Consider the following 10,658-nt stretch of genomic DNA (forward strand, 5'->3'; position numbering starts at 1 on the left):
GGCCGCCCGTCGGAGCCAGAGGCGGAGGGGGCGCCGGGGGGAGCCGGGCACCGCCCTGCTGGCGCCGCTCGCGCTGGGCCTGGGCCTGGCGCTGGCCTGCCTCGGCCTCCTGCTGGCCGCCGCCAGCCTGGGCAGCCGGGCACCGCCGCCCGCCCAGGTGAGGCCCCGCGGCGCAGCCCTCCCGCGGCCGGCCGGGAGCCGAGTCTGCTGTGCGGCGGACCGGGCCGGGTGGGCGGAGGGCACGGGGCCAGGAAGATGGGTGGAGGGTGCGATGTCAGGTGGAGAGGGACGGGGTGACGCTGCCTCCTTCCCAGCAGGAGCCTTCCCAGGGGGAGCTGGTGGCGGAGGAGGACCCGGACCCGCCGGTGAGTGGCCGTGGGTGCCGGGCGCGCGCGGCAGGGCGTGGGGAGTGTGCGCGAGCTCGGGGCGCGGGGTGTGCCCTCGCGGTGCCAGCTACGTGTGTGCGGGGGTGTGCGCCGCCGTGCGGGCGTCGGGGACACGGGGAGAGGGGTAGGGTGCCGCCGCGTGAAAGGGGTTTGTGTCACCTGAGTCCGCAGTGATTATTGGCTGGGGGCGAGGTGGGGGTATGGGATGGGGGGAGCCTGTCGCGGAGGAGGGATGCTGGCGATGCGTGCGGGGTGTGTGCCCACCGTGCACGCGGACGGGGTGTGGGCGCCGCAGGGTCTGTGCCGGGTCTGTGTGCTGGGGCGCTGGGGGCGCAGGGTGAAGGCTGGGGCCTGACCCCAGGACCCGGCCTCCCCAAGACTCCCGTGCCTGCCGCTGGCTGGTGGTGCCTCTCCCAACGGGGCCCCCCTGTCGGTCTCGGTTTAGTCTCTTGGTGGCCTCCGGCAAGACCCGGGTTCAGTCCTGCCTTTAATGCCCCTAGGAACTGAATCCCCAGACAGAGGAAAGCCAGGATCCCGGGCCTTTCCTGAAGAGGCTTGTTCGGCCTCGCAGAAGTGGTGAGCGCCCCTTTCTTCCACCTTCAGGAGTAATCCTAGTGGCCAGTGGCTTCTGCACTCACTGCTTTTGTTCACGCTAACAGCCCCATGGAGTGGGCAGAGCCAACACCATCCTCCTTACTTACTGTGGGGATGGGGAAACTGAGGCACAGGTGGGGTGTTGGTGGGGGCAGAGGTCAGAGTCCCGCAGCTGATCTGTTCTCTCTGAAGCCCCTCGCATCCCATGGACCGATTCTCACTTGACACCCTATGCTGGATATGAAGGAGGGGCTGGCCCAGATTAGGAGGACCCCTAAGGTCCTGACGGAGACAAGGTGGGGGAGGAAGAGGCGGGGGCCCCAGGAAGCAAAGAGACTCGTGAATGGGATGACCAGGTGAACCTGTGTCCAGGTTTGCGTGGGGCAGTCCCAGCTCCTGATGGTTATCTCCCTGCGATTACTAATCGCAACCGTTTTGCTCTCAGAAACAACCCAGTTTGGGTGATAAACAATGCAGTCGGTCTCCTTAAGGAGGGAGGTATGGCCTGAGGCTCTGAGGCCAGGAGTCGGGACAAGAATAAAGATGCCGGGGCTGTGAGAGCAAGGGGGGGCTGGGGAGTGTCTCCGGAGCCCCCAGAGTCAGGGCGTGCTATATTCCGCATCTTTCTTCCCTTAATTCTTAGCACCTAAAGGCCGGAAAACGCGGGGTCGCAGAGCAGTGGCCGCGCACTATGAAGGTGGGTGATGGGTGAGCCGTGCCCAGGGAGACGGGGCGGTAGAGGGACGGGGCAGGTCTAACAGCCCTTTCCTGTGCCTTTCAGTTCACCCACGACCGGGACAGGACGGTGCACAGGCCGGTGAGACCCCATTCCCACCCCTGAGCTCTCCCCTGACCCCCACCATCACTGGCCTCCTGGCAGAGCCGCCCCTCAGAAGCTTTTGCTTCCCACTGCCCTCCCTGCCTTCAGCCTGGGAGCCCCAGAAGCCAGTTCGAGAAAATCTGCAGGGCTCGCTTTTCTCAGCCCCCAGACCTGGTCTCTGTCTTGATCCAGGCAGGAGGACCCAGGCTCCCCACACCCAGCCACCAGCCCTCATGCCTGTGCAAGAAGCACATCTGATTCTTCCCTCTTCTTCCCAGACCCACGCCCTGCCATGGATTCTGTGCGTCCTCACACTCCGATCATTTTTCTTAGAATGTTTCTGCTGTGCTCCTTTTCCATCCCTGCCCCACCTCCCATCTCAGCACCGTGACCTCAGAACCTCAAACCCGGTCTCTAGCCCCTTCCCCATCCCTTTGCTCTGTCCCCCACTATGTTGTCGAGCTAAGGTTCTGCAAACTCACTGTCCTTATTCCGTTGCTTCTCTGCCTGCCTGCATTCTCTCCGTGGTCTGTTCTTAGCCCCTTTTCCCCGCACACACTGTGCCCTCACCTGGAATGTCCTTCCGTGGGACAGGCCATGAGGCAAGACGGGAGGCTGGCTTGGTCTAGGGGGCCTGGCAGCCGAGACAGAGCCAAGTAGATGGATTCGGCGTGTGGCTAGAAGGTCGGACTCACTTATGGGTTGGATGTGCAGGGGAAGGGAGGGAATCAAAAGCGACTTCTAGATTTTTAACTTGGGCACCCTTGGGCATAATGATGCCATTTATGGAGGGAAGAAATAGGTTGGGAGGTATGTGGATTAAGAATGGGAATTCAGATTTCCTACTGAAAGAGTAGAGAAGTGATAATAAGTGAGTGAGCTCTGTGGACAGATGGCTGGACAGAGTCAGCTGGCTGAGGCTGGGTTGGGACCCACGGCCATCCGGATGCTGTTCAGACCTCCAGGGTCGGATGAGGCACTGGGGGGAAGAGGGACCCCAAGAGTGAGGCCCTGGGGCTCCGAGACATCCCGGAGCGGAGCAGAAGAGGAGAACCCGCCGGAGACGGGAAGAAAGCCGGGGAGGACAGTGTCCTGTGATCTGCGAGATGATGTGGTCTCACCAGCATGGGTGTGGCTGTCTGCGCCAAACGCTGCTGACGGGTCACATGATTTGACTGTGGGGGTTTGGTAACCTTAAAAGGCAGCTGGTGACCTTGGCCAAGCCTGTTTCAGTGGTGCAGTTAGGATAGAAGCCAGTGTGGTTGGGCTGAGGAGGAATGGGAAAAAGGAATTGGGAGACAGGGACAGTCCTTTCCAGAAGTTTCTCTGTGATGAGAGGAACAGTGGGCCGGTGGCTGGAGGGAGATGTGGATGGAGGAAAAATAGGGATCTTAGCTAACATTTACTGAATGTCGCATTCATCTAGACCTCCCAATAGTCCTAAAAGGAAGATACTCTGATCAGCTCCGTTTTAGAGGCGCAAGTTACTTAACCTGCCCAAGGCCATGACCATACTCGGTGGGTCCAGGATTTGAAGGTCCCTAGAATGTGCTTGTGTGAGGACCTGCCCGTGCTCGGCGCAGGGGTGGGTGGATGGGACCTGTACGGCAGTGTCCAGGAAGGGGGCAAAGGGTGAGTTCCAGAACAAAGGGAGAGACACAACACCTGTCATCACGAGAGGGTCAGTGGAGAATGTGAGCACAGGTCCGTTTTGGGCTCTGATCAGGAGGAGGTGCGGGGGCCCTTGTCTGATGAATTCTGGATCCTTCAGAGAATGAGGAAGATGGGCAGAGTTGCGAGAAGGGGTACAAAGTCCCTGCCTCCATGAGTGCCAGAGCAGGGTCAGAGGGCAAGCACAGGAAGGCTGCCGGGCAGTAAAGAATGTGCGTTTGGGGTCTGTGGTTGTGACATGGAGGGACATGGTGGTCCCAGGCACACCATGCCTTTCAGCCTCCACCAGCCTTTCCTTCAGCTGCTTCCACAGTGGGGAGTGTCCTCCCTCCTCTCCCCCTGCTCTGCACGCCCCAGGCCAGCCCTCCTGCCCTCCAGATGAATTGAGTAACCCGGACATTCATTCCTCTGCTGCCTGAACACACACGTGCTGGGAACCTGCTGTTTTAAGGACGAGGCTCGGGGCCCGCAGGCAACACCACCCAGACCTCGTCTCAAACAGTGACCATCTGGGAGAGGAGACGAGCCTGTACATTTGGGAATTACAGTACGCTGTGACAAGGACAATAAGGAGAGCAGCCAGAAGTGCGTGGTGGCCTAGAGGAAGAAAACTTTATGGTGGAGTCAGGGCCTCCTTCCCCAAGAAAGGGGGGGCCTCGAAGCATCTCGAAGGTGGACAAGGGCTCAAGGACCTTCCGGGTAGAGGGACCCACTGGTGCCAAAGCCCTGAGCTGGGGGAGAACAGGGCGAGCAGCTCTGCTTGGAAGCAAGTGCTTGCGGACAGCATGGGCCATGAGCTTGGAGAACAGGGAGCCAGGCCACAGATCGAGTCTGGAAGTCATTCTGAGGTCAAGGCAGGCAGAGGCAGGCTGCCATCTGCGTTTTAGAAACCTCACTGTGCGGTCCTGTGTAGGAGCCAGCAAAAAGGCGCAGAGGGGAGTCCGCTGAGGAGGGAGGCTGAGAAGAATCCTGGCAGGAGTGGCAGTGGCTGGGCCGGGGGAGGGAGATGGGGTTCCCCCTGCCATGCAGGTGGCAGAACTTGTAGGAACTAGAAATTGGGGACTCAGATTGGTGGGGATGAGGAAGGGCTGGGGAAGGCAGCTGCCCAGGAGAGCGGTGGTGGGTCCCGAAAAAAGCCAGAGGCGTGGGCCCCGTCGGCCGACTCCCTCTGGCCTCCCACCAGTGTTTGCGGGGCGCCCACTTGGAGGGGTCCCGGTGCTGTGTGCCACGCCACAGTGGTGAATGAGACCGTGGTCGGACCCCATACTTGCACCTGCGTATATAACCCGGATGATTGCCGGTGTAGGGGATGGGTGTGAAGGAAACAGGGTGGCCAGGGGAAGAGAGGAGAGGCAGGGCTGGGACTGGCCGCTTCGAAGTGGGGGGCCAGGGAAGGAAGGGCTGTCGGCGGGGTTGGGATATCGGTATCTGCAGGGGTGGGGCGGGCAGGCCAAGCGAGGGCAGGAAGACAGCGGGAGTCCTGTGATAGACGAAGGGGGACCCAGGAAGCCACCTGAGCTCCTGGCCATTGTCTTGTTACTCGTCTTCTTGGCCATGACCTTAGCTCTAGGTTGTTTCATTTTTCGCTACGGTTTTATCAAGCTACACTTTACGTACAGTTCACCCGCTTCGAGGGTGCCGTTTGGTGGTGTCTAGGCTTTAGTTCACACAGCTGCAGACGTCGGCACGACAAGACACCCTGTGCCTGTTAGCCAGCACCCCTGTTTCTCCCAGCGCTGCCCCCCAGCTCTAAGCAACCAGCAACCTACTTTGTCTCTAGGTATTCATCTGGAAATTTCCTAGGAATCTTACAACATGTGGTCCTTTGGGGACTGGCATCTTTCCCTTAGCACGATGCTTTTGGTTTGCCCACGGGTAGCGGTTTTCTTTTTTACGGCTGCATAATATCCCAGCGTGGGGCTGTCCCACCGTTTCCTTGTCCGCGCATCGCTCAGCAGACATTTGGGTACCATTTTTTTCTATTTAATGCTCGCAATCCCAGCCCCGTCTGATTCGAGGACGGTATGCGGACATTCTTAAAAGAGGCGGACAGCAGAGGCACAAAATATCAAAGCCCCCGGCACTTCTCCTTCCATCTGGCTCTTGTCCCTGGACGTGGTGGGTGATACCTTGCTTCTCCCTGCCCTGGTCGCACTTGCTCGTGCACCACTGGCTCCCCGGCCTCACGCCAGCTCTGCATCTCCTGGGTAAAGGGGGGCCCCCGAGTCTTTGGTCCTCACCGGGTGCCTGGGGAGCGTGAGGAAGTCCTGATCTCCCATCACCCCTGCAGGTGTGGATGGGACTGTGAGCGGCTGGGAGGAGGCCAGAATCAACAGCTCCAACCCGCTGCGCTACGACCGCCAGAGCGGGGAGTTCCTCGTGGCGCGGGCTGGGCTGTATTACCTGTACTGCCAGGTAAGCCCCACGCGCAGCCATGGCGCCGCAGGGATCGAGGGCCAGAGGAGGTGGTGGGTCAGGGCCGGGGCCGACGGGTTCCCCGGGTCACCGGGGCTTGCAGGAAACCGAGCCTTGCCCAGCGGGGGCCTGGACTCTGCTGCCTGCGCCCGCCGGCAGGTGCACTTCGATGAGGGGAAGGCGGTCTACTTGAAGCTGGACTTGCTGGTGGATGATGCGCTGGCCCTGCGCTGCCTGGAGGAGTTCTCGGCCACGGCCGCCAGCTCCCTGGGGCCCCAGCTCCGCCTCTGCCAGGTGTCTGGGCTGCTGCCCCTGCGGCCTGGGTCCTCTCTGCGGATCCGCACCCTCCCCTGGGCCCATCTCAAGGCTGCCCCCTTCCTCACCTACTTTGGCCTCTTCCAGGTGCACTGAGGGGCCCTGGTGGGGCCCCCACTGTGGCTCTCAGTGCCCCCCTCCACTGATTCCCCCCCCGTCCCCCCCACCTGCCCGCCCTCTGCGGGGCCGCTTGGACTTGCTCATTTCATTTCCGCCCCACGTAGAAAATCCCCTCCTCTGACAGCCCCCCCGCCACCTCACTAGCTCCTGAACCCTTGGTCATTCGACACCCCCATGTATCTCCTGACTCCCTGCCCTGGCCACAGCCGCCCCAGGACACTGTGTCTACTCTACTCTGGGTGAGGATGGGCCCCCAACCCCCCCCAACTTCAGGCACTAATCGGCTGGACAGGAGGGAGCCCGGGGACTAGGCCGGGAGTTCCCAAACGCGAGGGCTGAGAGCAAGACTAGCTCCTTCCCTGATAATTCCCTGTGGATTTTTAAAAACAGATATTATTTTTATTATTATTGTGACAAAATGTGCATAAGTGGATATTAAAGACAATAAACCACGGTCTCTCTCTTCCTTGGGGCTTAGGGGGCGTTTCTCAGGGTAGCACAGGGCCCTGGGAAGGGGGTGCGGGCATCCCAGAGTGGGGTGCGGGATGGCTGGCATGCTGGGGCAACGTACGGGCTCAGGAGTGGGGACCCGCCTGCTTCTGACCCCTGAGGCATGAGCAGAGAGCAGAAAGGCAAAGCGCCAGGAAAAAAATCAATGTCTGCCCAAGGTCCAGCAGAAGCTGCCTCATTTACCTAGGAGGCGGGCTTCCTCCTGTGGGTAATCCCTGGCCGGGAGGAGGGAGGAGCAGGGCCCTTCCTCTTGGCAGCCTCAGGACATTAAGCAGGTGCTGGCACAAGCCCTGGCTGGGATGTGGGGTGGGAGTAGGCCCGAAGGGGAGCTCAGGGTCAGGAAGTGGGACACCGGGGCCCGGGAACATGTGAACCCGGGCCCCTGGGTCCAGGGAAGGAATCTGACAGTGGTAGGGTGCTTGGGGCTTTCTCCCTCTCTCTCTGACCAGGCCCCTTATGTAAGAACTCTTCTCGGGAAACAGGAAGTTCTCCCTGCCAAGTTCAGCACAGGGAGTAGTGCCGGCCTCATTCCAACACACCCGGCCTGGCCTTAACCCCAGAACTCAGCCAGTCTCTTGCTTCCGCGACCCTGGTTCTCCTTCCCATCTACCCCCTCCCGCCCCTCCTTTTCCACTTCCAGTCATTCCCAGAGGTCTCCCCCGTGGCTGAGCTGGAGGGTCTTCACCCCCTCACCCCGGACCCCCAAGGCTGCCCAGCTTCCCTCTCCATCCCTGCTCTTGGCACCATGGCCTGGAGCCAGCCACCCTTCCCTCCCCCACTTCTGGGGCCGTCCCAGGGTTCCTGTGCTCAGCCGCTCCTTCTGGGTGTCACTGGTAGTCCTGTCCTTCCTAGAGAGACTGGCACCAAGTTTTCCGAGGCTGGAGGAGGGTGTGTGTGTGTGTGTCCATCCGGAGGGGGCGTCTTGAGACACCACCGGCCCCACGGCGGGGTTCTAGGAGCGCCAACAGTGCCCCTTGCTGGCTCTCCTCCTTCTTTTTTTATTCTCAAGTTCCTTTTTATTTCTCCCTTGCGTAACACTCTTCTTCCCTTCTGTACCCCCACCCTCCTCACCACCTCCCGGCCACCCCCTCCCGAGGCTGCAGCCTCCGGCGGGGTCCCCGGCTCATGCCAGCCTCATCTCCTTCCTTGCTAGCCCCCAAAGGGCCCCCGGGAGACATGGGGGGCCCGGCCCGAGAGCCAGCACTCTCAGTCGCCCTCTGGTTGAGTTGGGGGGCAGCTCTGGGGGCCGTGGCTTGTGCCGTGGCTCTGCTGACCCAACAAACAGAGCTGCAAAGTCTAAGGAGAGAGGTGGCGCGGCTGCAGAGGGCCGGAGGGCCTTCCGAGAAGGAGGAGGGGCATCCGTGGCTGAGCCTCCAGGAGCAGGTGAGTGAGGGGAGCGGTGGGGGGGGGCGAGAAGAGGATGGGTGCCAGGGCCAGCTAGGGGCATCCTGGGTCTAGCCCCTCAGTCTGTAAAGTTTTGAGGAGGTGCAAGAGAGGGTCCCAAGTTTGGAGGTCAAGGAAGCAGCCATTCCAGGAAAGGAAATTGTTAAATATTAATACTTCTTGTGCCTACCAGATCCTGGAGGACAGCCAGCACCAAGACTCAGGTCGCTGGGGAAAAGTGCATGAGTGATGTGTGGCACTCCTGGGGCTTGGCTGGTAGGGGGGGGCGGACAGCGTGGCAGGGGTCGCTGGGAGGAAAAGCTGTCGTGGGACCCTTGCTTCTTAGCCTAACTCTGACCCTCTTTCCATGAGCAGAGCCCCAACGCCCTGGAAGCCTGGGAGAATGGGGAGAGATCCCGGAGGAAGAGAGCAGCGCTCACGCATAAGCATAAGCAGAAGAGTGAGGAGGCCTCCGGGGTGGGGTGCGGCAGGGTTGGGGGGGATCAAGCCTTAGGGGGATCTGGAGCCAAGGCGAGAGGGGAAGGGACAGGTGGGCACCACTTAGCTCTCCTCCTCCTCTCCCCAGAGAAGCACTCCGTTCTGCACCTGGTCCCCATCAACATCACCTCCAAGGGTGAGCACTAACTTTAAATAATGGCTCCGGGGGAGGGCCAAGGTCAGGGAGCTTTGGGGCTGGCAGCCGGGCCCAAGAGAATTCGGAGGTGAAAAGTCTCTGAGAATGCCCAGAAGTCCTGATGGCCAAACTCCTCACCTCCAGAGGACTCCGACATGACGGAGGTGATGTGGCAACCGGCCCTTAAGCGTGGGAGAGGTCTGGAGGCCCAAGGATATGTTGTGCGAGTCTGGGACGCTGGAGTTTATCTGCTGTACAGTCAGGTAATCCCACAGATACCCCAAACCTTGTCTGGGGGCCGAGAGATCTGTTCTCCCCGGGGGGTGGGGGGTGGATGCCCTGGTACTGAACGTTCCCAACGCTGCTGTTCGTACCAAACTTCAGAGATCCTCCTTCCTTCCTTGGCTCCCTCATCCGGGCTCAGGAGGCCTCCCAGCCCTGAGCTAGGCTTTCTCACTTCCTTTAGCTTCTCCTCCATTCCTGGTCAGGTCCTGTTCCATGATGTGACTTTCACCATGGGTCAGGTGGTGTCTCGGGAGGGCCAGGGAAGGCAGGAGACTCTCTTCCGATGTGTCCGAAGCATGCCCTCCAACCCGGACTGGGCCTACAACAGCTGCTACAGCGCAGGTGAAAGCCCCGTGGGCGGCGAGGGCGGGTGTGAGAAGAGCAGGGTGTCTTTGACCCCTGGGGAGGGGCGGGGACGGGCGGAAGCCGGGGCGGACAGGTGGATCTGGGGGAGGGATGCAGGCCAGGAAGCAGGAGGAAGGCCGAGCCGGAGGAGGGAGGGGAGAGTGGGGGAGAATCTGCGGACTGCGCTCCGTGAGTGTGAATCCTCTCCCGTGTCTCAGGTGTCTTCCATCTGCACCAAGGGGATGCTCTGAGTGTCACAATACCCCGGGGAAGGGCGAAGCTCAGCCTGTCTCCGCACGGAACCTTCCTGGGGCTTGTGAAACTGTGATTACGATACGGACGGTGGTTTTGGCTCGGAAGATGACTGTGGGCGCGAACTGGAGACAGCCGAGAGGGAAGAGGGGCAGCGGCCTCTTCTCGGTTTGACGGTCACCGATCTCCGCCCCCTCCTCTTCCCGTCCCCCCCCCCCCCCCTAGACTTTGATTCCGTGGCTATTAAAGAGGTGTGATACCGTGCTTTTGTCCGCAGTGCAGCCCCACACTCCAGCGGGCTGGGGGCCGTGCCGGCCTCAGGCGGCCTCCCGCGGGGCCCGCTGGACCGCTTCCAGCACAGCACCCCCACCTAGCGGCAGCTCGGGAGAACCCGCCAGCGCCGGCACGGTCCGCGGCGCCTCCCTCCGCTCGCGGACTCGCGGTTCCCCGTGCCACACCCCCTCTGTGCCACCCGCTGCTTCCTCGCTCCGCCGAGAGCCTCGCTCCCACTTCTCTCCCCAGCAACGGGGCCCCCGGTTCCTAGCACTGTCTCGGGGGTGCATTTTGCGGCCGTCCGCATGGGTACCCTTTGCGGCCACGTTACTGCTTGGGCGACAGGTTCCGCCCTTCCTGCTCGCCCTCCGAGGTGGGACCGTGTCCGCGGAGCCTTGGGTAAACCGTGCGCCCCACGCCGGCCCGCCTTCACTCCCCTGGGCTCTCCTTCCTGCTCCAGACCCGCTCAGACTTCAATAAAAGAGAATATATGGCTTCCACCCTCCTGGCGCCCCTGCCTAGCCCCGGGATCTCCCCGCCCTCCCGGCTCGTTCCCCGGCGCGACCCCCGGGACCCAGGTGCCGCCGCCCCGGGGTTCGGAACCTGGGTCCCGGGGATCCCCAGGCGCTCCGCCGCGGAACACTCAGCGGCGGTG

The 10,658-nt window shown here is 61.6% G+C and overlaps 2 protein-coding genes across 7 annotated transcripts in view; both read left to right on the forward strand.

The window, feature by feature from the left end:
- LOC111161128 (TNF superfamily member 12) overlaps positions 1-6,765 on the forward strand; it is a 12,393-nt gene extending 5,628 nt beyond the window's left edge. The window contains 6 exon segments of the mRNA XM_022524627.1: positions 318-365; positions 887-962; positions 1,624-1,677; positions 1,762-1,797; positions 5,762-5,886; positions 6,046-6,765. Of these exon segments, the coding sequence (XP_022380335.1) occupies positions 318-365; positions 887-962; positions 1,624-1,677; positions 1,762-1,797; positions 5,762-5,886; positions 6,046-6,297 (591 nt within the window). The 3' untranslated portion in view covers positions 6,298-6,765.
- A 948-nt stretch (positions 6,766-7,713) lies between these two features.
- On the forward strand, positions 7,714-9,994 carry LOC111161129 (TNF superfamily member 13). 6 transcript variants are annotated; one of them, XM_022524629.1, is made up of 6 exons: positions 7,714-8,214; positions 8,590-8,674; positions 8,801-8,848; positions 8,993-9,111; positions 9,337-9,475; positions 9,697-9,994. In XM_022524629.1, the coding sequence occupies exons 1-6, from the start codon at positions 7,957-7,959 to the stop codon at positions 9,804-9,806; spliced, it is 759 nt and encodes a 252-aa protein (XP_022380337.1). In that variant the 5' UTR covers positions 7,714-7,956; the 3' UTR covers positions 9,807-9,994. The 6 variants fall into 6 exon arrangements, with proteins under 6 accessions (XP_022380337.1, XP_022380338.1, XP_022380336.1 ...); XM_022524630.1 differs by having other exon boundaries at positions 9,373-9,475; positions 9,697-9,940; XM_022524628.1 differs by having other exon boundaries at positions 7,925-8,214; positions 8,587-8,674.
- The last annotated feature ends 664 nt before the right edge of the window (positions 9,995-10,658 follow it).

This window comes from Enhydra lutris, unplaced genomic scaffold (assembly GCF_002288905.1).
Source record: "Enhydra lutris kenyoni isolate GAN:26980312 unplaced genomic scaffold, ASM228890v2 scaffoldscaffold82, whole genome shotgun sequence".
NCBI classification, from domain to species: domain Eukaryota; kingdom Metazoa; phylum Chordata; class Mammalia; order Carnivora; family Mustelidae; genus Enhydra; species Enhydra lutris.

Excerpts from the sequence above, each read along its gene's own strand:
- LOC111161129 (XM_022524628.1), top strand. The coding sequence starts at position 7,957 with ATGCCAGCCTCATCTCCTTCCTTGCTAGCCCCCAAAGGGCCCCCGGGA. Across the intron at positions 8,849-8,992 it reads CATCAACATCACCTCCAAGG|AGGACTCCGACATGACGGAG; the intron begins GTGAGCACTAAC and ends CCTCACCTCCAG. Across the intron at positions 9,112-9,336 it reads TTTATCTGCTGTACAGTCAG|GTCCTGTTCCATGATGTGAC; the intron begins GTAATCCCACAG and ends ATTCCTGGTCAG.